The 27,946-nt window shown below is 38.8% G+C and overlaps 1 protein-coding gene across 4 annotated transcripts in view; it reads right to left on the bottom strand.

The window, feature by feature from the left end:
- STN7 (Serine/Threonine kinase domain protein) overlaps nucleotides 1-1,031 on the bottom strand; it is a 35,161-nt gene extending 34,130 nt beyond the window's left edge. For all 4 annotated transcript variants that reach the window (XM_077389036.1, XM_077389034.1, XM_077389035.1 and 1 more), the window contains exon 1: nucleotides 322-1,031. In XM_077389036.1, coding sequence (XP_077245151.1) covers nucleotides 322-843 — 522 coding nt within the window. In that variant the 5' untranslated portion in view covers nucleotides 844-1,031. The remainder of the gene's footprint in view (nucleotides 1-321) is intronic.
- Between the last annotated feature and the right edge of the window lie 26,915 nt (nucleotides 1,032-27,946).

The following is a 27,946-nucleotide window of genomic DNA, read 5'->3' as shown; positions in this document are numbered from 1 at the left end:
ATAAGGTGTGCCCAAAAAATCAGCTCCATAGGATCTTCCTAACCCTTCGATTTTTGGAGGCTAAAAATGGACAGATTTGTGGAGGTTTATACCCATCCACTTTAACCTCCACAAATCGAAGGGTTAGGATAATCTTGTGGACCAAATTTTTTGTGCACACTCTATCTAAATAAATACCTAGGAGACATCTCAAGGAGTCTCCAGGGAGTTCAATGCAATATTGGCAACCCAAATCCAAACAAAATTGCGCAAGACCACAACATACAAAGAAAATTCTAAGCAGAGAAATACAAGTTGAAGGAGTATATGAGCAAGTAATACCTTGGCAGAGGAGGAGGGCTGTTTTTTTGCCAAAGAAACTTTGTAAACCACCCCAAATGCCCCTTCCCCTAACTTCTTACCAAGAACGAAATCATCCTTCCTAAAAGTGGGTCTAAATAATCTCTCAATAAATGCAAGAACAAACATGTCGAAGAATCCAGGGGCCACGCCCGGTGTGGCCCAGAGGTAGGAGAGAGCGCTGAGGACTAGAACAACACCAGGGCCAGTGATGGTGAGCCCATTAGAACGGGGAAGTGTGCTTCGGTAAATGATATCTCCACACTCCATTACTGTGCAAGGAAGACCCACACCAACCCCAACGAACAAACCATGAATTAGATCTTGACCCAATTCATGGCCCCAACAGCAAACCACAATCAGACCCTTTCTCTTCCTCTTAGTACCTCCTCTGATTTCGAGCTTCTTATTTGTACCAAGGAAAGATGATGAAAATGGTGTTGGTCTATTTTTCAATCCTAGACCAATCCCTCCTATTCCAACCCCTGCAACCATAGTCCCCATGTCCTTCCTAACTTATTTTCTTGCTTTGTGTCCTTGCTCCTCTCTTCTTTTTCCTTTTCCTTTTCCTTTTCCTTATTACTTATTTTCAAGCCTACTCGTTTTGGATTGGTGGCTTACGGGAAAGACTAACTCTTGCGAGCGTTCCAGGCCTCAAATGTATGTATGGATTTTCTCTTCCTTTTTCGTTTTTTTTCAGCATCATGTATTTGTAATTTTTCTGTTTTTTTGTGTGTGTGGTGGTGGTGGCTGGTGAGGTGGCTTAAAGGCTTATGTGGAAGATGTGTGCAATGATCCTTATATAGAATAGGACACTTGTTGGCGTGTTAGTGTGTGCTTACAGAGACGTTGAAGGGGAGCTCTGGCCCACTGCCTTAGATTGGCTGGAGGAAGAGATGTAGGTCATGTAGCACGACTGCACGAGCTAGGTATTGATATGTCTACAAGATATGGGACCTGCTTCGATTCGAGTTTTCAGTTTAAAGTTCTCCTTTTTTCTTTTCTTTTTGGGATTTGCTAAGGTCCATCGCAAAAGGCTTTTCACGGCTGGTCTGTATGGAGACAAAAGCTGTTGTCTCCTTTAACGAGGTGGCTGGTCTGACGTGCGACAGACCAGCCGGGAAATGCCTTTTGCGATGGACGCTAGCAATTCTCTTTTTTTAAAAAAAATATGAACATGATTTTTCAAATGCAGGGTTTGGATCATCCCATGTTGTCAGCTGTAAGTACTTTTTTTTTAAAGGGATTTGCTAGGGACCATCGCAAAAGGCATTCAACGGATGTGCTGTTGCATGTGAGAGCAGCTAGACAGGCTCAGATTTTGTCTTATTCGTTTTAATTTGCTTGAGGTGGCTGCTCTCACATGCATCAGCCCATCTGAGAAATGCCTTTTGCGATGATCCCTAGCAAATCTCTTCTAAAAAATACTGGACTATATGGGCTTAGACCATATAAAATCTCACAAGTTCAAAACATGAATGATTGATTGGATCATACATCATCTTAAGTATTAGTTTGATGCATTGTCATCTAGGGTTGGTCTCGTCCAAAGTAGAATGGTTTCAATTAGTTTGATGCATTGTCATTGATACCCTTGAAATTGTGGAACTCTTTTAGTGCTTGCCACTTCAAAAGGAAGAGTAAAAACGACCACAACCTGCTTAGTTTTGAAACTAATACTAAAATCTATATAAATGTTTGCTTAATGTCTAAAACCTATTTAATTTCTAGTGTTTTTTATACAATGTTCCATTTACATGCAAGTACAGCATAAAAATGCAATGGGGACTATGGTATTGGACGATTCAAACAGTTCATTTTCTTGGACACTGACTTAGATAGGTTGTACCCTGCAAATCATATTTATAGGATGATCATTAATTCGTGGAGGTTTCTAATATTGTGACATCCACATTAAACCTCTACAGATCAAAGGGTTAGGATCATCCTATGAGGATGATTTTCAGGGAACGACCTAATTTAAGTTAGGCCCAAGAAACAAATTGCAAAACCGGCCCGCCCTCATTAGGAAAATTGTTGAAATGGGTGTCTTTACCAAATTTAAGCATTTGGGAAATTTTTTGAAATGGGTGTTTTTATCAAAACTGAGCATAAGTTTTTATCAAACTTGTCTGGAGTGTTATAAAAAATGAATTCAATGTATATTGAAATTTTGAGTATAAGTTCTGAGATTTGTTAGCCCATTTTGGGAATCTTTTCTTTAATATCTAACCAATGGGAATGAGAGTAGAATCAAAGTGGACCCACCCCCCTCACGTAAATTACGTTGAGTTAAGAAACTTTAGAGAGTTTAAGACTGATTTGGAAGGTTAAATAGTGAGAGGGTTTTAGGGGAAGTTGATTTAAAAGAAGAGGTGTGATTGGCTAAAATTAGGGGTCCTTGAGATTTACTATTGGGTAAGATGATTGGGTTTTAAGGAAAGTCTATTAGAAGCCTTCAATATATCACTTGTGAGAATCCACCGAGTAAATCCTATCTGATCGTGCACAAATAAACGGAAAATATAAAACTATAAAACCAGCTACAAGATGATCACCAAGATTTACATGGTTCGGCCAATCCTACAGCCACGGGCGAGAAACACAATCATCCACTGTGAGAAAACTATATACAAGGATTACATTGGATTAAACCCAAAACCCGCAACCCGCAACCTTTTCCTTTCTTCTCTTACGCAAGATTGACACCGAGACTAAGCCAAGAGAAAACCTGAAGAAGAAAACCGGAGAAGAAAATCCACGGGAAGTACCCAAGGAGAAAATCTCTCTCTCTCTCTCTTCTCTCTCCCATTTTTCTGTGTCCCTCTCTCTCTCACTTTTCTCTAGCCACCTTCCAAGAGAACCCACACGCTTTCTTTTATAGCTCCCACTTATGTTTTCCATTGTGTAGGAAAAGTTTTCTTGTTTCCCACGCCACTCTCTTTGCTGTGGAAAACGAGAACAACGCAAGAATAGAAACTTCTTTAGGTATTTAGGGGCAACCGTATCAGTGGACACCACCGGGCGAGGGCGACAAGAATAAACCTTCACTTGTTAAGGACAAAAGGGATAGGTAAGGGAGGATGTACCCCCAAACTCAGTGACTACAAGGCTAGGTATGGGAAGAGGTACCCTAGACTCAGGAACAGAACCACTAGCAGTGGGTTAGAAGTAGGGAATATCCTCAAAGAGGTTGACTTCAACATAGACAAAGGCACTCCAGAGGTTAGGACTATTACACTTATAACCATTTTGCGTGCAAGAGTAGCTAAGAAAGATGCATCGCTTAGAACGGGGGTCAAGCTTATCCAACCCAGGAGGCAACCGATGAACGAAGCGCATGCAATCTTCAACTTGTGTATGAACTTCATACAAACTTGTGTACGAAGTTTGTACACAATTCCGAGGTTGCCATTATTTTTTATTTTCTGCGCTTCTTGTTCGCTGCCTTGGCGCTCCCCCAACACTTGATGCTTCCCGCATTCTCCTTTCCCGAGAGCCCTCTCTTCCCACTTTCGCTTCCCGCAGTGGCAACTATATTATGAGTACTTAACAATAGGGTTGCAACTCGAGCAGGGCAGGTTGGGTTTTTGAAAACCCTTCCCTACCCGAGATAATAGGAATGCTTTTCAACCATCACGGCCACATGGTGTACGATCTCACCCTCATTCCATTGTTCCTCCACTACTCGTTCTGATCATGATGACCACAACTAATATTCCAAAAGTACAATGCAAGTGCAAGAAGGTGATGAGGGAAGTGAGCATGACAATCCCACTCAAGTTGAACGCTCAGAAGCAGACAATGTCATTATTTTGGAGCCGGTTGAAGACACAGCTTGATAAAGCTAGTGGCATCGGTAGTGAGAAAGAGGTGGCATCTACTCATGAAAAGGGTGGAAATGATGAAGAGGACGACATAGAGGACAAAGTTCACTTGGAAATTGACGATATCCGGCCAAGATGTTTCCACCATTGACAATGAAGAAGGGTGAGCCAACCATGATGAAGAGCTTGATGAGGAAAATGAAATGGACTACACTTTGATTATGAAGATGGACATGAGCACGAAGATGATTATGTTCTTCTTTGATATTGATGATGGGATTGAGCTTTAAGGATTCTGATACACGAGAAAGCATGGGAGAAAATTTCAGCACAGAGGTTTGAAAAGTCAAATTGGGGAATCTGTCTCCTATGTCTTTGATGAAGATGATTGTGAGGAGTTGGGGAATCTTTCATTTGATGACAATGATTTCACAGCTTCAATCCCCGAGTGATGAAATGAGGAATGTAACTCGAGGGGGAAGGGTGTTTAAACCGGCCGAGCTTAGAGCAGAAAAACCCGTTGAAGCAACAAAGGGAGGAAATAATCAGGAAACCAATTTTGATTAAGACAATCTGAATGGTATCCATCAGTTGAGAAAGATGCAAGCTAATATATTTTTTTTATGAGGATTGCTTATGGTTTCTCGAAAACATAGGAAAATAGTGTTACAAGGACTGCAATCAGCTTGGAGATTTGGAAAATGAGTCTTCTTCAAAGCTCAAGTAGAAAAAGAATTGGTAAATCTAAGACTTGACAATGTACCCTTAAGGGTAATTTGAATGATATTACTTGCCAACTTATTGAGCTTCAAATTTTAAATAGTAAAGGGGCAAGTTCTTCTAAAGTAATTGAAGAAGAGAAGAATGGATTTATGAACAAATTAACCTTCTTCAAAATGAAAATGAGAGGCTAGGAATATGTCTATATGAGTTTATAGATGTGATAAAATTATAGACATTATTTTTAAAGAGGCTAGATATAGGCATAAAAATGAAAAATCATATGTATGTAGTTGCATTTCTAACCCATCCATTAGACGTCATTATGTAAATCTAATGGACATTATCAATTCCAATGCAAACAAACATCTAAGGGTGCTTGACTTTAGTGACAATGGTGATTAGGCTAATGAGCTAGATGTGGTTTCTTTCTTCTTTTTTATGGGTAATTTGGGGTTAGGCGGAACCCTACCAGATATTAATAATGAAAAGAAAAGGATATACAATAAAGGAACATGATGCCATCCCAATCATTAGAACAAGCCTAATGAGAGGGAAACTTAAAAAAGACAAGACAGAAATAGCAAAATTCCAATCGAGTGTAAGCATAGCCATCTGCATCCTTTTTATACTTTCTAGTAGCTCCGGGGTGGGGGGGATGGAATAGTTTAGCCTTTGGCCTTTGCATGGGCAATCGGATTTAGAGAGGTAATCGGCGGTGCCATTGGCTTCCCTCCAGGTGTGGGATATGCGCCAAGCGGAGAACATTTGAAGGAGCTCTCTAATATGATGGAGTAAGGGGATCATCTTCCAGGGACAGCGGTAAAAACCTTGGATCACCTTCACCGCGAGCATAGAATCATATTCTATCCATATATGATTGAGGTGAAGGACATGGGCCAGAAAGATACAATGCTGGATAGATTGAAGTTCGAATTCATGAATGGGGCCTTGATGACATTGACAGATTACGAACAGATGATGGAGGCACCATCATCACGGAGGAGACCACAAAGGGAGGATCGTCTGCCATCCAGAGATGAGTCCAAATTTATTTTGATGAAGTCAGCTTCAGGTTTGAGCCATTGACTTTGCCTAGAATTAGGGGCGATGCTAGACAGAGTGTAGTGCAAATTGGCAGCAACCATTATGTTCCCGTCAGATTGAACATCATTTAGCATTAGGAATTTCAGTTGATCCTTCACAGTTGCCAGGATGAGTTGGAGAATGGACTGTTTGTGAGTTTCCTTATGCTCATGGACCCTCGCATTTCGTTCTAGCCAGGTGAAGTAGATGGTAGAAGTGAGAGCAAGTCTGATGGCAATAGTAGTCTGGGCTCTTCGAGGGAGGGAAGATTGGATCCAATCAGCTTCGTCGGCTAAAGTTTTCTTTGGTCTTCTCCTTGTACCAAATCTCCATAGGATAGATCCTCATATTCAGGACGTGTATGAGCACGCAAAAAAGAGGTGTTCAACACTCTCAGGTTCTTGATTGCTTAGATAGAAAGTCGTATCTCTGCAGTTGTTCAGGAAAAATCGATTGTGAGTGTTGAGCTTTTTGATATGGTGGGACAAGAGTCAATGATCAAGGAGATGGAGGTGATGTTTCCTGCTATGAATGCTCGATTTGACGAGATGGCGGCTACATGTATGCACGGCCATGAAAAAAGTTCCAACAACCAAAATTGTAATGGTGGAGGTAGAGCTTATGGCGCCTCTGGGATGGGAGTTTCAGGTTCAATTAATTCCTATCTTCTCAAGCTTAAAGAAGAAAAGGAGAAAAGGCAACAAAAGAAAGGGATTTTTAAGCCTTATCATGTTCAACAAGGTCGCCGCCAAAAAATTAAGCCTCTCAATCTGTCCAACGCCACCAAGAAGAACATCATCCACGACCATCCGTGTGTCAAAATCCCAATAAATTAATAAAGGCACGGCGTTGGAGCTTTGATGAGCAACGCAGTCATATCAGTTTGAAGAAAGAGCTGCCTCAACCCATGGTGACGACTTACGAAATGCTGACTAATCACAAGATGAAGCGAAGAAGAAATGTAGCCAAAAGGAAAAAAAGTAAAGAAAAGAAAACGAGGAGAAGAAAGACTTTCGGAAAGTGCATAAGATCTCATTTTTCACCAATTGGACAACACTTAATCTTCAACCTTGAGGACAAGGTTGTTTTCAAGGAGAGTGGAATGTTACATACTTAGATGGGCCCACTTAGGTAGAATAAATTATTTTATATTTTGTGGATTTATCTCTCTAGTTGTTGCTATGGATAAGAGTCTTAGAGATTAGGGTTATCTAGATTAGCTTAGGTAGGAGTTTTAGAGGAAGTGGTAAGTGGGTATTCTATTTATAAATAACATGTAAGCCTTCGTTTGAGGATTAATGAAGAAATTACCCTAGAAATTGTGTCTTTGAGCACAAGGAGGACTGATCCTTTTCTCAAAATGGATCAAGAGGCCGATCTTCCCAGAAGATCAATTCCGTTGCGAACTGAATCGGGCTCGTAACATATGCACATACGCCATTTCTACGTGCACAAACTTTTGAAAAGTGCATTATAAAGCACCTTATTCGAAGATCCAAACTATTCAGTTTTTAGGCCCAAATGTAAATAGGTTGTGCGCCAAAATCATCTCTGTAGTATTGTCCTAACCCTTAAATCAATAGAATAATTACACCGAATAAAAGTCCTTACAGACTGGAAGGTTAGGATCATCCAATGGAGATGATTTTCAGGGTATGTTCTCTTTTTGTTGGGCCAACAACTGAATGGTTTAGATATTTGAACGTGTGGGTGTGGAACCCGATCCTGAGGAGGCGGCGAGGAACGAGTCCCCCGTCGGTCCTTTGGATCTCCACATGAAGGAGAGCTCTACGAAGGAACTCTCGAAACGGTGCCACCCCTCATAGCATAGCACGAGTGGCGATATAAATGAGATACTCTTGATCCAGAGCCAAAGCTCAAAACCAACACATACCTAAAATAACTCAGAGTCTTCATCTAGGGAAGTCAACCCTGGAACCCATAAAATAAATCCTCTGTGCAATGGATAACCAGAAATATATATAGGTTCGTGCTTGATTACGAATGAGGAAGGTCCGAAGAGCACCCCATCCGCCCAAGTGCAAGCACTTGGTCTCTTATGCCATTTTTTATTAACTTTGAAGAATTTTGGGCAAAAATCATGTGAAATGGGAATAAATATCCCCGAGAAAACGTCTACCTAAACATGCATGACCCGAGGATGGGCAAAAGAAAATAAACATCCAGGTCCTAAGAGAATTGATATCAATGTCACCCAACATTGGATTAAACACTAGAATATGCGTCTCTAAAAGAGGCAGAGAAGACTAGAGTTTATCCAATATCACTTAACCCTGCTATCTATCTCTACACATCACATCTAACATTCATGCCTAAAGAGAGTTAGAACCAGTATCATCTGTCATTAGAATGATCACTAGAATCCACCGTCTCTCAAAGAGGCGAAGAAAACTAGAGTCAATCCAATAATAGATAACCCTGTTTCCGGTCTCTATACATCCCATCTAGTCCTAACTCATCACATCTAATAAAGCAGTAAACAAACACATGCACAACTATAACTAATGAGATAAACCTGCATAGTGAACAAACGTCAGTAGATAATAACCAGAATAATAATCAACAACAGTAATAACTGAAATCAATAAAGAACTACAGCTAAGCATGTGATCATGAGATAATAAACTAATAAACAGTAAAGAGCAATAGCTAAACATATGAACAAGCAAAGTGATATAAACATAAACACTCTACAACTAAGCATGTGAATAATCAAATAAAGAAATAACCTCAATCTGAAAGAAAACACACTAGAAAAAATGATAACCACAAACACAAACTCTAAAAACACTAACAACAAACCTTAAGACTCTAAACGTTGTCGCCCGAATCTTCGGATGGTCTGGTGTTCATCCAAAGCCGCCTACGTATCCCCGCCTCTACGAGAATCAAGGCAACGTAGTTCTTGCGTTCCTATTCTAAACTATGATGCCTAAGACATTTAAACCACTAAACTAGACTCGACCTAAAAGACCGAACTACAACTTATTATTAGAACTTCTTTAGCGATTATTTATATTAAAGTAGATTGTGGATTTTAGGACTCCCTGTGTGCCCTAACGAGATGCAAGTTTTTAAACCTTAAACTAATGCAGGTAGCTCCTACATCCTATGTGTAACTAGGTTGCGTGTCCTAAGGAAAACAATGGAATCACTAACACACCCTATTCTAATCACAAGTCAGCGAAGAGTATCGCCAACTGACAGGACAGCGGCGTCAAACTCCTAACTCTAAACACAAAGACACTAAAACAAACACATACAAACACACAACACACCTAAAACAAAACTCCTAACTCTGGAGGAAGATCTTTTCAAAAACAAGGTTTTAAAATGGTTCGAATGATTTCTTTTTTAAGGTTTGACTGGACTTGAGATGAAAATCCCAAGCTGCCTACGTACCTTGTGGAAGATGATCAAACTAACGTAGTTCGGAAACAAACTCTCATAACTACTCTCCTAAAAAAATTTAAAAATTTTCAAATGTTTTTTGTTGTTTCAAAGTTTTTGAGGTTTTTTCTATTTTCAAATGTTTTTAAGTTCTAAAATGTTCAAATGTTTTTTTAGATTTTTAAAATGTTCAAGTGCTTTAGATTTTTAAAATATTCCAATGTTTTTTTTAAAAAAGTTTTAACCATTAAAAAGGGAACATGCCAAACAGCACACTAGGGCCAAACCCTATGGCTAAAGGCGAAACCCCAAACAAACAAACTCACTAAAGTGAAATAATCCCAAAACTAGTAAACTAGTGTCAAAATGAAGTGATCTCAGAACTAGTGTCAAAATGAAGTGATCTCAAATTGGTACACTAGTGTTCCGGGAAATGAAAATGATAAGAACCCAAACAGGTCAAACTCTAACAAGACTAAGTTAGTCTTTAAAGATAAACTTCTAAACTTGTAACACTAAAGAGGGGGTACAAGTAAGTCACAAACTCTCTAATAACGCTAACGATGTATGGAGGCAAATGAGTCAAAGACTCTCTAATAACACTACTAAAGATGGGGGCAAATAAGTCAAAGACTCTCTCAGAACTCTATAAAGGGGAGTGCAATCAAACCAAAACATGTAAAAGGAGGTGCTAATAAGACAAATAATGTCTTCTATATATTAAGAAAATAAACAAGGGTGCTAGTGAGACTGGTCAAGTCTCTTAGACACTGAGGTGGGCTCCAAGTAACCTTGTCATTGCCCTTACAATGAATAAGTAGGGGTATAGGCAACTAACAGACCAAGTTGGTCTCCAACTAGTAGGGGGTACAAGTTAGGGTACAACTTAGAGAGAGTTCTATAAATGAGGCTGGTCAAGCCTCCTATGGGTAAACTCTAATGTGACCAAGGTAAACTTCCTAAGAATAGGCTCTAAATGAGGCTTGTCTCCAAAGGAGAAACTGCCTAAATGAGACAGAGTGTGTCTCCTAGTGAGGGCTCTAGATGACTCTTTCATTGCCCTTGCAATGAGGGAAAGATTCTAATGTTTAAGCACGTCTAAAAGACTTAACAAGTCTTCTAAATGAGAGAGGGAAGTGCTACTTGGACCGAGCTAGTCCCCTAAGGATGGGCTTGGATTGACACCTTCATCACCATTGTAATGAAGAAAGGAGACCTAAGGTTCAAGGGTGTTTAGAAGGCTAAGAAACTTCTATCCAAAGAAAGAGAAAGAAGACAGAGGGTACTACCATGACGAGGTAAGTCCCTCTAAAGATGGGCTTGGGCTAACGCCTTTATCGCCCTTGCAATGAGGGAGAACAAATGTCTAAGAGTCTTGCACTAATCTCTAGTAAGAGGGGTAATAACCAATATGGGTGGCCTACTAATAAGCCTCAATAAGTTTCAAAAGAAGAGGCAAGTAAAACATAGCATGCAAACCAGGAGATATCTAAACATATTATACCATGCCTATGCATATTAGAGGAGGAAACACATTTCCTCTCTCAAAGAAGGAAATGACAAAACATAACTTTCTGTGGCCCAGTCGACCGGCCTAGGCAAAACTTCTCAAACAACCTGAAATCTAATTAAAATTTTTCTTCCTCAAAAACTCCAAATCTGAAAAAGTGGTAAACATCAAAGTTGATTATTACAAGTATAGGAACAACTTTTTAGTTCACCACTTTGAACAATTTTCACTGGCAACAGTCCGAAATTACCATTTTATCCTCTGCTGTCCGAAAGTGGGCTTTGACTCATATCAGAAACAAAAATTAAGTGTAACACTTTATACACTTAGAATTGGAAGTTTTACAAAACTTAAAAATTATTTTTAAAAATATCCCCTAAAACTTTTATGTTCGGATTCCCGGCTAATTCCTGCCGTATGTGTGGCCGGAAAACAAGAAACCACCTATTTGAACCCACTTTTCAATAGAAACTTGAAATGAGTATAACTTACTCAATTCTTATCCAAATTTAACAAAATTTATATGTATTCCTATCTATGGAAAAAGATCTACAACTTTCTAGTTTGTATATCTGGATAATTCTGAGGTTAAGCACCCCAAAAATACGAAAGTTCAGATTTCCAGCACTTTATTCTAAAAACTGGAAATTGAAAATTTACCTTTTGATCTTCTTCCTCCTTTCTACCATATTCTACTACCATATTAATGCATAAGTTCATGCTCTACATACATTTACATATACATACTACATAAAAAAAAATGTTATTGAACTTTCTAAAAGCTCTCACAAACTAAACAGGGGATCAAAATATTATTGCATTTCTGGTTCTCACAAACCAATTAAAGAGAACAGGCAAACCAGGGCATGTAGAAGCAATAATAATAATAATAAAAATATGGTTGTACTGATATGATCTCCCACAAGGACTGAAACAGTAGGCCTTTTTATACTGATGGCATGGACACTAACACTTTTTGGTAATTGCACCAAAGCATATTTTAGTTTTAGAGAATCAAGGTGAAATTTGATAAAAGATATGATAGCTGGTGCAATTATAAAACATGGTAAAGCCAATGTCATCATTCATGATACTGGGATGCAGGCTAGACACAATAGAATCACATTGAATCCCAGATTAGCAAGGCAATCATGTTTTAAATTCAAGCCATGAATCAAATAATGAGCAGAAAATTACCTGAACTGCTTAGTATCGAACCTGATGGAGGCCGCAATTATGAACTGATTAGTGTCGAACCTGGTGGACGGCACAATTCTGAACTGATTGATGTCGAACCTGATGGATGCCACAGTTCTGAACTGATTGATATCGAACCTGATGGAGGCTGCAATTCTGAACTGACTAGTATTGAACCTGGTGGACGGCACTATTCTGAACTGATTGATGTCGAACCTGGTGGATGCCACAGTTCTGAACTGATTGATATTGAACCTGATGGAGGCCGCAATTCTGAACTGACTGGTATTGAGCCTGTGCTGAAATAGAGATGGCGATTCCCGAGTACCTCGTTGTATTTTCTTGCCAGCGTCACTTCCCAACGATGTGCCGTCTTTTATTTTCTTGTTCCTCTGCTTTTGTAACCAACTGATCTGAGATAACTCTCCCATTCATAGACTTCTTGGTTTTACTCTCTATATGTGCCATCTTTTATTTTCTTGTTCCTCTGCCTTTTTAACCAACTGATCTGAGAAAACTCCCCCATGCATAGACTTTTTGGTTTTACTCTCTCTAACCCATGATTCAATTCTCCTAGTGCCCAAGATTGCTTTCTCACATTCTTGGAACCCTTTTGCACCTCATCTTCTCCACGTATTTCCTTACAATCTAGAGAAGTTCTGGGTTTCAAATCTGTAATCAGTAGGGAATTCGTTCCATTTTCTGTCAATTCCTTCATCTATGGATTCTCTTTGGAAATGATATGAGAATTCTCCAAATTTTAGAGATCTCTACTTTAGGAGTCTTTGCTTCCATTATTTATGATTTCACTGGGTGAAGAGTACTCCATAAGCTTATGAAGTGTTACACACTCCATTGGCGCCGCATCATTTTCTTCCAAGGATGGTTTCTCAGATTTGGCGACATCTGATGATGTGATGACAGGTGTAGGCACTCTTACTGAATTTCTTTTCAGATAGTTTGTGGATTAACACCCTTTTTTTTGTTCCATTACATCTGAAGGAATAGTTGGCAAGTTGAAAAGTCCATCAACAGAAGAGGAAATTCAGCTCCCCTTATGGCGGGCTCTTCTTGACAGAAGAAAATCTGCAGGTAGCTGCAGAAGTTTCCCGCAACAGTAGCATGTTACAAATGGAGCACCACCTGCTATTGGCCGACAATGACATTTCATAGGCTGGCGTTTTTCTTTTTAATAAAACTTCTTCATCTCAGGGTCCAAATGTCGACGGAAATTGGAGTCCAGATCCATATTTTGGCGTGGAGTGGCAAGACTAGAACTACAAGAATGTTGGCACATACTGGGGCAAACACAGCATGGCCCATTCTTGTAGAATATGGGAGGTGGTAACTGTGCAGGGCAGTGCCAATCAACATGATATTTGTAGTTTGTCGTGTGTCCTGAGAAAGGCATTTTAGAGGACCCACATTGTTGGAGCACAATTTTCCTTGGCCTGTATGCTACAGGTGGGTTTGAGAGACCAGGATTATAGCATAAATTATGATGGGTTTCAATTTGGGTACCTCTGATAGGAAACCTTTCCTTTCTTTTCCTCTACTAATCTGATCTCTCAACTCCTTCACCTTTCTCAAGAGTTCCTTTCAGTCGTGTTCAAGGTATTCAAACTTACTGGATGCATATGAATTTAGGCTGCGTAAAACCTTTTCATGCTGATAGTTTGAAGGGATGCCATTTTGACTAACAGTGGATAAACCTCTTTGTTGCTGTAGATCCCTTGATTCAAAGCTAGAAGATCAACCCAATTCTGATTCTATCCAGGTTCATACTGAATGGAAGACCTCTGAGTCTAGCAAATTTCCTTGTTCATGTGCTTTAAACCTATATCTGCCAGGTTCTGATGGTTCGTCCTGATTCCAACTAACACTGGCTGTAATTGCCGGACCATATTTCTCGTTCAAGGACATGAATGAAAACGTCTTTATTTGAGATTGGACTTCTGAATTGGTACCCATCTCGGTTTCCCTTAGTGGCCTCCCTTTTGTATCAGTAGAACCTACGACACTTTGGGGTTTAATTGGGATGCTTTTTTATAGGGGCAGATGTCGATTAGGGACTTGATCATCACAATCACCATTGTAAGAAGAGACACTTCCATAGTTAGCACAAGAGCTTGCAGGAGACTTTGAAAGAGCATCAAGTTTACTTCCAAGCATTTCATCGGCCATATCCTCCTCTGAAATAACACTGCTGATTACTGATTCTGTAGTTTCTTCCATTTTATCTATTGACTTTATGTGGTCAGAGCCATGTTGACCGCAATCCTTGGAATCCTCCACTTATTCATCTAAATAGGATTTATCTATTTGAGATCGAAAACTGTGGTCTGATAGCCTCTGAGTCGTAATTGATTGACCAATAGGATCTGGGCTTCTGAAGTAAGAGCCTTCTCCTTCATTCTCCTCTGATTCTTTTCTAGTTTCCCCATTTTCTGATGACACTTCTTTTCAGTAACAATTAAGCTCGCTCGAAGAAAAAACATGTGTTTGAATTTGTTCTATTGTCTGAAGAATTCTTATCATAATCCCTGGACTTATCTTGCTCTCTTCCATGGCCCATATCCTAAACATTTGTATCTGTGGAGTAACGAGTTGGTTCCGTCCTTGAGGTGATAGTTTCATTATGTTCGATGTTATGCTCTGTTCCATTCCTCTGAACAGGAGTCATCTCAAGTGTTTCTGAGATACTTATTTCCCCAATAGCATCGTACTGTTTTTTTGCTCGGAGAATCGCATTGCATCCACCACACCTGTACATAGGAATGCCGGCAAATTCTGTAAGAAGCCGTCGACATTTTGGACATCTGGCTAAGCGGACTTTATGTAATACCCAGCCCTACACCTGTCTCTCGCATGCACCAGCACATGCGAGAGAAGGTTGTAGAGGGTTAACGATAATAACTCTTGAATTGCTTTTAGTATTTTTTTTAGGACCAATTACCAATGGGGGACAAATATTAGGCAGAATTATCAACTGGACCCAGGCTTTTCAGAAATTACCAATGGGGGACAAAATCTGTCTTTTCAGTAAAAGCTGGACATAAATACCCTTTGGCATATAAAACACGTTTTGACTTTGGAAGGGGGTTTTCAAGTCTCTACGATTGGGGTTATTAGGTATCAAAATGGGGTTACCAATTTCAGAATGGGGTTTTCAAGTCTCTACGATTGGGGTTATTGGTAACCCCATTTTGATACTTGATAACCCCAATCCTAGAGATTTGAAAACCCCATTCCAAAACTCCAATACCCTCGGCCAATTTTCAAGGACTTGATAAGCCCATTCAGAAATTGGTAACCCCATTTTTTATACTAGATAACCCCATTCCTAAAGACTTGAAAACCCTCTTCCAAAACTCCAGAACTCTCGGTCAATTTTCAGGGACTTGAAAACCCCGTTCTGAAATTGGTAACCCCATTTTGATACCTAATAACCCCAATCGTAGAGACTTGAAAACCCCCTTCCAAAGTCAAAACGTGTTTTATATGCCAAAGGGTATTTTCGTCCAGCTTTTACTGAAAAGACAGATTTTGTCCCCCATTGGCAATTTCTGAAAAGCCTGGGTCCAGTTGATAATTCTGCCTAATGTTTGTCCCCCATTGGTAATTTTCCCTTTTTTTTACTAGTAAAAACGCACGCGCTTGAACAAAGGATTATCATTGTAAAATATTTTTTTGGGAACAATCAATTTATATTGTGGCCCATTAAATGGACGGTTTCGATCATCCTATGGTGTAGGCCGTAAAATATTCAGTACAATTTTTAATTTTTGATAGGTAAGTTGGGGTTTTGCAGGGACCCCTACCGGTTTATTAAAATATACTTCATAAAGCCTGCAAACCAAAAACATATTTCTTACACTCCCTATTAAAAAAAACAGTAATGTATAACTTACACCATAGGACGATCCAAACCCTCCAATTGATGGGCCACATCGTAAATAGGGTGTTCCCAAAAAACACATTTCCATGCGATGATCCTAGCCCTGCAGTCTATAGAGGAACGGCATATTTAGGAAACATTTATTGGTTGGAGGGTTGTAATTATCCCATGGAAATGAATTTTTGCACACAACCTACTTACATTGTGGCCCATGAAATGGACGGTTTGGATCATCCTACGATGTAAGCTATACAATACATTTTTCCAAAAAAATACTCACTATCAGGACTTACACTATATAAAACTCTCATAATCACATCATTTCCCTGTAAATCATGGGGAAACGAGTCAAACGGGCTAGGTAAAAATCACCCGGGAAATTTTATGGGTCATTGGGCTTGGACTCGCACCCGGCCCGCACACCCGCCGGTCAACCAGAATTTTGACGTTTTTTGAAAATATTTTTTTTTATATAGAGATTTGATAGCCAACTTCGCCGAGGCTACTTATCTGCTTGTCGCGCATCCTTTGCTGCAAAGATTGGCATAAGTACGATTTGTGCAAAGGTGGCTAGCAATACATAATAGCAACAAATAATAATCATGCAAGTACTAAATTTTAAATAAAAAATTACAGAAAATGGAAGCAAAGTAGCAAAATTATGAAAAAAAAAATACCGAAAGAGTGTAAGAAAATATGACAATTACGGGAAAAAGTACAAAGAAAATTCAAAAGTTATGACAATTATGGGAAAAAGAGGCATAAAAAGGAGACAGCTGGCGTCTTTTTTTAACTCATGTGCAAGGGCATATGAGAAGCGGAAATGACGAAAAAGAAGCAGTGAAAAAGGACATACGTGGGACTTTGACGGACATTAAGGCGGGATAGAAAGCGAATTCCAGTAAAAGAAGGGAACCAATTGTTAAGATTCTCGCTTTATATATAGTAATAAGGATTACTGGTCTTGGTAAAAAGGGCATAAGGTTGGTCAAAATTAAAACTTTGCCATTCAGTCTATAGAAGAAGCAGAGAATGACTGAGGCTAAATTTGTTGTTGTATGAAGTCTCAGAGGTATATCTCTAGCCATTTTCTCCCTTAATTAGACCCCTTAGTTATAATTTGAGCCCTACACTTCCGCCGTACATCCCCCGCCAACAAATTCGGGTAAGTTATATTATGTTTTGTATATATTTTTTTAGTTTATTTTCTTCACTCAAATACCTAAAAGTTAATGGGTCTTTGGGCATATTGATGATCAGTGGATGAATTTCTAAGATGGGATATTATGAGGGATTCATTTGTGTATTTAGCATTTGTGTATTTACATAACTTAAGTGAAACTTGAGATTGTAAATTTTATGTTTTTGTTTGTGTGGGGTGTAGTTGAGTGTGACGGGTCACAGAAAGAGAAGGGACAGGCCGTGGCAAGTAAGTGATATGATGCACCTTTAGCGTGTTCTTTGTGTGCATTTCATATTAAGACTATAAAATTTGCATTATTTTTAGCATGATTTGATAAATTGTTTTTATCAGTAATAATAAATTGTTTTCTATGCATTGTTGGGTATATCTGTAATTGCACGATATCGGTATTTGTAAATACCGCTCGTGGTTTGGCTCATGATGGATGGAACGTGTTTGTAGGCCCGCCAATGGGATAAAAATTCGTTAGCCCTCTTATGTCAGTGGAGGTAAAATAATTGATCATGTCGCCTTGTATCAGATATCATATCAGACTGCGAGAATGCAGTGTTTGTTGACGACCATGCCTATTACATGAGCATATGTTCATAATTTACCTATTCCGATAGCATGATCAATATTTTGATATTGTGATAGCAAAGTATTTGAGTTTGCATCCTGTGATATATACCCGGTAAATTGTAGTTTATGATTTGATAATTGTATTTGTTCTTAGTTTACAAAACTGCATAGACCATGTTTTAGTTGTGTTATGTTACTTACCGGCTTTCAAGCTGATATGTGGTTAATAAAAAATTTCAGATCCCAAGTTTAATTCTGCCTAAAATTAGAGGGAGAGACAAGCATGTCGAGGAATTTAGTTGTGGACTTCTTGTCCTTTTGTGGATGGTGAGCTGTATAGTCGTAGAAAGACTAGTGTAGTTTGAATAGTTTATTTGCTCTTAATACAGCTCAGGTGTATTGTAAATGAGCTTTTAGAATTATATGAATGTTCAAATAAAGCCTTGCGTGCTTGTGAAATTTATTTTGCAGGTACGCAGCCGTTGTCGTGCCCTTGGTTCGGGGCGTGACACTTTACCAGGTCTGTTAGTCATGTTCCTCCAGAAAGCAATCCTCCCTATGATTTCATCAGAAATTGCATCTTAAACAGAAAGTAAGATAAATCCGGTACCAAAATACGCTATCAAGAGCTCTGAAAGTAAGAGGAATCCGGCACCGAAATACGCTATCAAGAGCTGGAATTCTCAGAGGTTTTTCCTTGCCGCGTATCTCACAACATATTTTCCTCTGCAATTTCTCTTCTCCTATCTTTATTCTCAAAACAGATTCTTATATGTTGTTTTCTTCCTTCTTTCCTTTAAAGCTTCATTCATATAATTGCACAACCTCCGAATAATGACCAGAGATCACAGAGAAGTCCAGAGGAGAAAATAATCTTCTAAAATAGAAGTGAAAATTTTGGCTGAACACCTTGTCCAAATTTTTGCGGCCCACCTTGTCCAAATATCTAAGTTTTTAATCTGTTGAGCCCCAATGTAAATAAGCCTTTCTACAAAAATCATCTCCATAGGATGATCCTAATTCTCCAATATACATATGTCTATCTATGGCGTCGTCTGTATATATAATAGAGGGTTACGATCATCCTAAAAAATAAACGGTTTGGATCTTCGAACAAGAATTGCCTACGCGTTTCTTTGTTTTTAAAAAAATACATGTTATATGGTGTCTGCATGTAGGAGCGTATTTGATCTAAACCATTTGTTGGGCCTTACGATTCGCGTTCAAAGTGAGAAAAGAGAAAGAGATAGAGAAGTTTTATTTTTCTGAAAATGTCAGTATTAGAGTTATGCACTAAAAGCCAGTACTAATGTAATAAACCTTTATTAATTGATTGAATTCATAACATCTACGGGGTAAATAAGAAAGAATGTGTACGCGCTTTATATAATGAACATAAAGGACCGAAAGATATGATATTTTCTACCCCTTCGGGGAGTTTGAATGGGAATAAGAATCGGCGTTTGATTCTTATTCTGCCTATTCAAACATTTGGTTTGACAAAGTCGGTGTAATCAGAAATAGTAGCAGGAAAAACACTAGAACTTTTGGGAGTAGCCAAGAGCTACGATAAAGGTGGAGCTTAGTGATACAAATGCAGAGACTAAACAAAATGAGGGTGTTACGACACCACAATCCTCCCATGAGGCACCATCTAGCAGTAGCCAAGAGCTATATGGGAAGAAGGAGTGTCTCGCCATAGGCAGGCCAAAGAGAAATACTGAAGCGCCGGTCAAGTATGGTTTTGAAGACACATTATATTTTGCATTGGTTGTTGGAAAGGGTGAACCTTCAACTTTCCAGGATGCTATTAGTAGTGTGTAGCATGATATATGGATGTCAGATGACAATGCGACAGATATTTTGACTAAGCCGGTTACAACGATTAGGTTCAAGCATTGCTTGGACTTGGCCAATGTCACAAGATGTTGATGATTGGCGGGGCTCCCCAACGAGTGAGGTGGACACCTCACAAGCAGGAGGTGCGGAACTGGTTCTTGAGGGTACACAATATAGTTGATCTTCAGGTGGCAGCAAAATAAGCAAAGGTGGAGATTGTTGGGAAGTTGCCTTATTTCATATGCCACCGACCTTATAGGAGTCATGTGGTTTGTGGAAAGTAATCAAAAATAAGAAACTTCCTTTAATATAGTTTTTTGGAAAACCCATGTGAAATAGGACTTTCTATCTCACAGCCAAAAGCAAGAAGGAAAAAAATGTTTTAACGTTTTGGGGGCTCCGTTGGTGAAGAGAAGAGAAGAGAAGAAAAGCAAGAAGGAAAAAAATGTTTTAACGTTTTGGGGGCTCCGTTGGTGAAGAGAAGAGAAGAAAACTTGGTGGGTTTTGTACCTCTTTGAAAGGGAAAAGAAGAAAAGAGAAACTAACGTTTTGTGCCTCTTTCTATGTGTGAACAAGAGAAAAAAAAGGGGGTTTTGTGCCTCTTGGGAAAGCCATTGAAGACGAGGAGAAAGGCAACGTTTTTGGCTCTCTTGGGGGACAGGGAGGAAACAAGTGATTTCTCCTTGGGCTCTCTTGATTGGAAGAGAAGGAGAGGAACAGCGACGGATTTATCGTATATACGAGACGTAAGAAAAAGCTTCGTATTCTCTTGTGTTCTCCACAGGAGAGGAAGTCAAGAAGGGGTATTGTAAAGGGTTGCAAGGGAAGGGTTTGAAAATCGATCAATTGTTGGATCGATTGAGGAGATTATTATAATCTTTGTTATTTCTTGATTAGTGGAATATTTCTCTTGGATCGCCCGTGGACGTAGGCTTTGCCGAACCACGTAAAAAATGAGTGTCTTCTTTGTGGGTTGCAAATTGTGGTTTGTTTTATCTTGCTTTTGATTACAGATTTTGATCGGACCTTTGTCTGTCAATTTTCTTCAATGAGAATGGAAATGGGACAGGGGAGAGAGAAATAGATCTAGTCGATTCAATAATCCCTAAGTACTCTATATAGATTGAACACTTGAATCTCAAGATAATTATCTAATTAGCAAATTTAGATATGTGACGATAGTTCACAAGCTAACTATAAGTGAGGATGCACAGATAGAGAGGATGAAAGGAAGTAGAGATAAATATCACACAATGAAGAACACAACAATTTATAGTGGTTCAGTCTATTAACAAAACCTACTCCACTCTTCCAAGTTTATCTCCTTGGGTACTCCACTAGGGTAGGATCCCACTATAGCATAATCCCCAAGGCATACAATCTCCACCACAACTCTTCAAGGGAACAAACCCTTCTCACTAATAAGCTGGATTCGCTTTTCTTGATGGGCCGAATCGTAGACCCTTTATACAATGAAGAAGAAGAAGATGAATGCTCAAAGCCTCTTGTAGGTGAGTATTACCATGATAAAGCTCACTACAAATCCTCTCAGAATGAATACAAGGTAAATCTTAAACCAACACTCTTATAGATTCCAAGATCAAAGGCACAAATGTTGGTGAGAGGTTCGTAAACCCAAAAATATGAAAATGTAAGTTTTTGTGAGTCTTAGTCTCTCTGGAAAATCATTTCATCAAGTTTTAATGGAGGTAGGAACCCCCTTTTATAGCCTTTGAAAAGAACTAGTCGTTGGGGGGCAAAACTGTAAATACATGGTCAAAGAAAACTAATTGTTATTCCCCAACGGATCTATTTTTCGCGCAGACTAGGTCAACCATGATGGGATGGTCGACCGCCATTAGTGCACCGACAATTTTTTTTTTATAAAAAAAGCTCGTCAGGTGGGTCGGTCGACCGGGGCCGATTGATCGTCCGGGGAAGTCCAGGCTCCTACCTTCCAATTATGGTTTTTAAATGTATTTTCGGTCCACAAGGGTCGGTCGACCGGGACCTAGGGTTGGTCGACTGAGCTACATTAAAAAAAATTCCATTTTGAAACTCTGTTGAAACTTTCCAACCATTGGAACTTCAATTGTAAAGTATAAAACATAATTTTTAGGGGTCTTTTTACATGTGCCTTGATGATGAAATCCTCAAGAGAGTTAGAGATACAACCTAGAATAGAAAATGCTTCTCTTGGGCTTCACTTTGAACTTAGTCTTCAATGAACTCCGTTTGATGCTTGACTTGCTTGAGATTTTTGAATTTAAACTCCATCTTGTAAGATCCTCTAGGCAATGACTTTTTGGGCTTGCTGCCATCAAATTTGAGTTCTTCTAAGTAGGGTATAAGTATATCTCCAAGCCGTGCATAGTGATGTGCTTGTGTAATGAACTAAAGTTATCATGTTCAAGCACAACACTCAAGGCAACTTGTTAGTCCTTAAAGGCTAATCAATTTGTGTTTGTTAATCATCAAAATATAGTTGAAGGTATGAGAAGCCCTTATGGGAGCCCTTGGGCTTACAAAATGCCTAACGCGTTCCATCAGCTCTGGAGCTTTTGGCGTATCGGTAAGGTACCTAACATTTGGTATCAGAGCAGCCACCACATCCCGTGTTCAAGTCACTGAAGGGACAACCTGTTGAGAGGACTACCTGGTAAAAAGCCAGAGTGAAAGCCGCCATAGTGAAGTTGTGGGCTGCCGCGGAAAGGGCGACCTGTGGAAAGGGCTACCTGGAAAAAAAGTCAGAGTGAAAGCTGTTACAGAGTGGGCCGCCGAGGACGGCGGATGTGGAAGCGTGGTGGTATGTTAAGATCCTGAATGGGGGCCCGTCTAGGTATGGGACTGGGTGGGACCCAGCCTGGAATGGGACATTTTAAAGGGCCTTGCCTAACGCGTTCCATCAGCTCTGGAGCTTTTAGCGTATCGGTAAGGTACCTAACAAGATACTACACGACAAACATGTGGAGCACATGTTTATAAAAACATTGGAGTGCTGAAATCATTTCCCTAAGTTAATATTGATTCTTCCCAGTTTTTCTAGAATGATTGATGTGACAAAAATGTGTCTTCATCTCCATTTCATTTTCCCTGTGTCTGAAGGAATTGGGACAATTTTTTTGTAGTTTTCCGGATTGGGTTGCATCTGCCCTTCTTCACATATAAGAAGGGAAAACACTTTGAAAACCGGATTCCGTGTTGAAAATAAAAACGGAGTGACATCGCCGTTGATATGACCCTTTTCAAAGTGTATTTATTGCTTTTATGAGGATTTGACCATCTTGTTTTGTCTTTTAGTGGACTTGGCACTAATGGTTGATGCCTGTATTTCTTTTTTCACAAGACGGGTTCCCGTTTTCGTAGCAGGGCTAAAAAGGCAATGTAAGGACGCTCAATGCCGTGATCATCTCCCCAAATTACGGCATATACCGAGGCTGCGGGGTATGTTTTTGTCGTGTTCGTTTTTCTTTTTTCAATTGTACATAGATGCTCTTCATTTATTATTAGAGGAATTCTAGACTGAAGGGAGTCCTTGCAAAAAAGAGGTGAAAGGGCTCTCCCATTGGCTGCACATCACCATGATGTTTGACTTTTCAACCTTATCGATGCATGATGGTTAGACTTCCTCTTATTATTATTATTATTATTATTATTTAGGTCTCTTTGGATTGCGAGAAGGGAAAAACTGGTCAAGAAATTTTTTTTCTTTCCACAATTTAGAGGGAAATGATATTATTTTGGTTAATTTAGAGGGATATCTCGGTAAATTGAAGATCTCTCTAAATAAAAAAAAGTAATTCCATTGGTTCAAAATATTTTTTTTAGATAAAAAAGAAGTTTTAGAAAAAAAAGAGGGAAAACTACTAAAAAACCCCTAAATCAAAACCTATATACTAGAAACCCCAAATTTTTCTTAATTACCAATAACATCATCTTTTACATTAATTAGCTTTTAAGTTTTCTCTCTACCTATTTTATCGCTCGGTACAAACCCTGTAATCTCTCACCTCTCTATATCTCATATGAAGCCCTTTCCCAGGACCCGCCGATCAAAACAGAGGAAAAATGGTGTCCCCACCTGATGCATGGATATGGGTGGAGATAGTGGGACCCTACATAGGTATAAAATGGTAGGTCCCACTATATGCAAGGGCTTGGGTGGATATGGTGGGCCCCTGCCATATCAAAAGATTCAAAACACGAGGGGTAAAAAAGTGGGCCCCCACATGTAAAATTAATTATATTACCATGCAGGGGCGATGCCAGAAATTTTGCACAAGGGGGACAAAAATTATAGTAATTTTTTTTCTCCAAACAAATGAAAGTAATATTATAGTTTCCAAAAAAAAACCCTCTATATATTCCATCACCAGCGGCGTAAACATCACTTCGGCTAAAATGCCCTTGGCTATATATTTCAATCTTGTTCCGGAGAACAAAACATATTCAAGTGGGGAATGATAGAATGAAGTGCGGCTTACAAAAAACAGCTACAAGGGCGCCTCCATTGGTCCAATCTTAAGAAAGTGAGAAAGTAGATCACTTTCTTAAGATTGGACCAATGGGGGCGCCCTTGGAGCTGGTTTTTGCAAGGGCGCCCTTCAATCTATCATTCGTCAAAAAGTGGAATGTTAAATTCTCTTGCAAACCCCACTGGTGGAACAGGACCAATGTGCATTTATAACTTGTATAAGTCAAAGAACAATAAATGGATTCGGTGACATTCACCAATAAAGGTATATTTGTTCTTTCCCAAAAAATTAAGGGGGGCAATTGCCCCCCTTCCCTTACAAGTGCCGTCGCCCCTGTTACCATGCATAGCATTCTTGGCCCATGCTATGCATAGGTGTAAAATATTGGACCCACCAATCAAATCATGAGGAAAAATGGTGTCCCACCCACCTCATCTTCATGTGGGACCCATTATTTTACACCCATACATGCATGGCATGGGCCAAGAATACTACCATGATGTATTCAATTAAGAGATGAGAGAATTACCAAAAACGAAGAGAAACCGAAGAGAGAGAGAGAGAGAGAGAGAGAGAGAGAGATTTACATTATCTTTTAACAAGTGTAATAAAATTATGGGTATAATTTTATGTAGACCTGGCAAAAAGTGACCCGGATCCGCGGGTCCACCCGGCCCGCCCGTAAATTCTGGGTCCGGGTCACCAATCTGTGACCTGTTTGAAATTGACCCATGGGCTCAGCCCGCCCGTCAAAACTGGGCCGGGCAAGGTGAACCCGCGGGTGCCCTTAGAGACGTACAAAAGTTTTTTTTTTTTCATTTTTTTCCCGTAATTGTCATAATTTTTTTAATTTCCTTTGTAGTTTTTTAGGTAATTGTCATATTTTCATACATTTTTGGCATTTTTTTATTAATTTTTCATTTAAAACTTAGTACCCGCATGATTATTATTTATTGTTAGGAACCTTTGAGCAAATTGTACTTCTGCCGATCTTTGCAGCAAAGGATGTGTGACAAGCAGAAAAGTAGCCTCAGGTAAGGTGGCTAGCGAATCCCTATACAAAAAAAAAAATCTTAAAAATAATACGTCAGAAATCCGGGCGACCCGGGCCGGGTCCGGGTCCAGGCATAATGACCCGTAAAATTTCCCAGGTCATTTCGACCCAGCCCGCCCGTTTGCCAGGTCTAATTTCATAGGATATAGAAAGCCAAATGTGGTCTAATTTCATAGGATATGGAAAGCCAAATGTTGTTTGGTTGCTAAATTTGAGCTCAAATTCCTTAAAATTTTAAAGATTGTTGATTCGTAACTCTGGCAAGGAGGATGACCCTACGCACTCCCTTGTTTTGATAATAACACACTAGTGAAACAAGGGAGACCGGATATGAATTCCCAAATCTTAAGGCTAAAATTGAGAGCGAACTTTCCTCAAATTAAAAAAAAGGAAAATGACCAAATAGAAGGGGTTTCTACTGACTATGACATTTCAAGAGGGGTGTTTTCTAAATCACCAATCAAGAGTGTATATGACTAAAATGCCCTTGACTCTCTCTCTCTCTCTCTCTCTCTCTCTCTCTCCCCCCCCTATCAAATCACCTTTTTGAAATGATTACATTTAGAGAAAAACAAATCCCAAAACCCACCTTTTTCCCTCTTCTTCTTCTTCCTCCCACCTACCAAAAAAACGTACGTATGAAAAACCCAAAAACCTCCATTGTTATATGTCAAAAGCTCCATTCTATTGCTGAAAACCTCATTTTTAGACGTGAAAGCCTTCCTAACCCTTCATTGCATTGCACAACGCCTTCATTTTCAACAAATATTGGAAAAAAAACGTTATTGGATTTGGAAATCTTAAAAATCTTCAGTAGAAACCACCATTCCATTGCAGAAAGCTTCCATTTAATGGAAATGTGTGTATTTTTACCCATCTCCCCTCTCTTTCCATTATAAGGCATGTTTATAAACTTGAATGAAAGTTTTCCATGTTAAACTACTGTCTTCCATTGCAGAAAGCCTTCAATCACTATTTAATCTTATTTAAATTACTTTAAACACTTTATAATTATTGTTATTTTTCTGTAAACCACTAATTTCTTAAGTTTAACCAGTATTTCACTACCATAAACCGGTACTGAAGTGGGTGTTTATAAGTGGTTTATATAGCTTCTTTGGTTAAGAATCATCCGTAGTGGTTTATAATCGTAATTAGTGGTTTATTAAGGCTTACCAGTGGTTTAGAGTGTTTATAATTGGTTTATAAGGATTTATAAATGATTTATACAGGGTGAGCAGTAGTTTATAGTGTTTATAAGTGGTTTATATAGGCTTATAAGTGGTTTAGAGTGTTTACAACTGGTTTATATAGGGTAAACAGTGGTTTATATAAGCCTATCAGTGATTTAGAGTGTTTATAAGTGGTTTATGTAGGCTTATCAGTGGTTTAGAGTGTTTATCATTGGTTTATACAGGGTACGAAGTAGTTTATAGTGTTTATAAGTGGTTTATATAAGCTTATCAGTGGTTTAGAGTGTTTACAACTGGTTTATATAGGGTAAACAGTGGCTTATATAAGTCTATCAGTGGTTTAGACTGTTTATAAGTGGTTTATGTAGGCGTATCAGTGGTTTAGAGTGTTTATACATGGTTTATACAGGGTAAGAAGTAGTTTATGGTGTTTGTAAGTGGTTTATATAGGTTTATCAGTGGTTTAGAGTTTTTACAATTGGTTTATATAGGCTAAACAGTGGTTTATATAAGCCTATCAGTGGTTTAGACTGTTTATAAGTGGTTTATGTAGGCTTATCAGTGGTTTAGAGTGTTTATACATGGTTTATACAGGGTAAGAAGTGGTTTATATAGACTTACCAGTGGTTTTAGAGTGGCTTATCAGTGGTTTATAGTGTTTATAAGTGGTTTATATAACCCTATCAGTGGTTTAGAGTGTTTATAAGTGGTTTATATAGACTTATCAGTGGTTTTAGAGTGTTTATAAGTTGTTTATTTAGGATTACCAATGGTTTAGAGTGTTTATAAGTGGTTTATATTGGCTTAACAGTGGTTTATAGAATTTATAAGTGGTTTATATAGGGTAAGCAGTGGTTCATATTTCCTTGTCATGACTTAGTAGTGGTCTAGAGTGTTTAAAAGTGGCCCGAATTGTCTTAGTAGTGGTTTATGTTGTTTTATGGAGATTTAGTAGTGGTTGAAGTTGTGCATAATTCTAAAATGGCTGCTTTACTTGTTAATTGGAATGCTTTTTTTTCAATTGGTTATTTTGACAATGGTTTAATTTTGTGTAAACAGAAGAACGGTAGAACGAAGAGCTTCTTTTATCTTACACGTCGACGGCTTTGTAAAGGATGCGGTATCATTTGAATACATCGGCGGGAAGAAGTTGGCCGTAATTGTGGGTCGAAAAAAAAATTATGAAAAAATTGGAAGCAATTAGGGATTTAAACCAAACTTTAGGGCTCTAAACCATACAATTCTAAGAAATTAGGGGTTCAAACAAAACTTTACGACTTTAAACCATATATTTCTAAAAAACATAACCAAACTTTAGGGCTTTAAACCATAGATTTCTAAAAAAAAATTAGGGTTTTAGTTGCTGATTTTTCAAACTGAAAGAGAGAGAGTACCAACCCTAACTTATTGGTTTGAGTCTAAACTGATTTGGGAAAATTATAGAGTTTTCTAAATTGATTTTCCAAAATATACGGTTTTCTCAACTAATTTGGGAAAATATAGGGTTTTCTAAACTAAATTTCTAAACCAAACTTGGAGGTTTAAACCAATAATCTGTGAAAATTTGGGGAAAATTAGGGATTTAAACCAAACTTTAAGGCTTTAAACCATAGATTTCTAAAAAACTTAGGG

This window comes from Tasmannia lanceolata, unplaced genomic scaffold (genome assembly GCF_043159265.1).
Source record: "Tasmannia lanceolata isolate RefF3 unplaced genomic scaffold, GAP_Taslan_0.1 ptg000008l, whole genome shotgun sequence".
In the NCBI taxonomy this organism is placed as follows: domain Eukaryota; kingdom Viridiplantae; phylum Streptophyta; class Magnoliopsida; order Canellales; family Winteraceae; genus Tasmannia; species Tasmannia lanceolata.
This window is presented reverse-complemented; position numbering and strand designations above follow the sequence as displayed.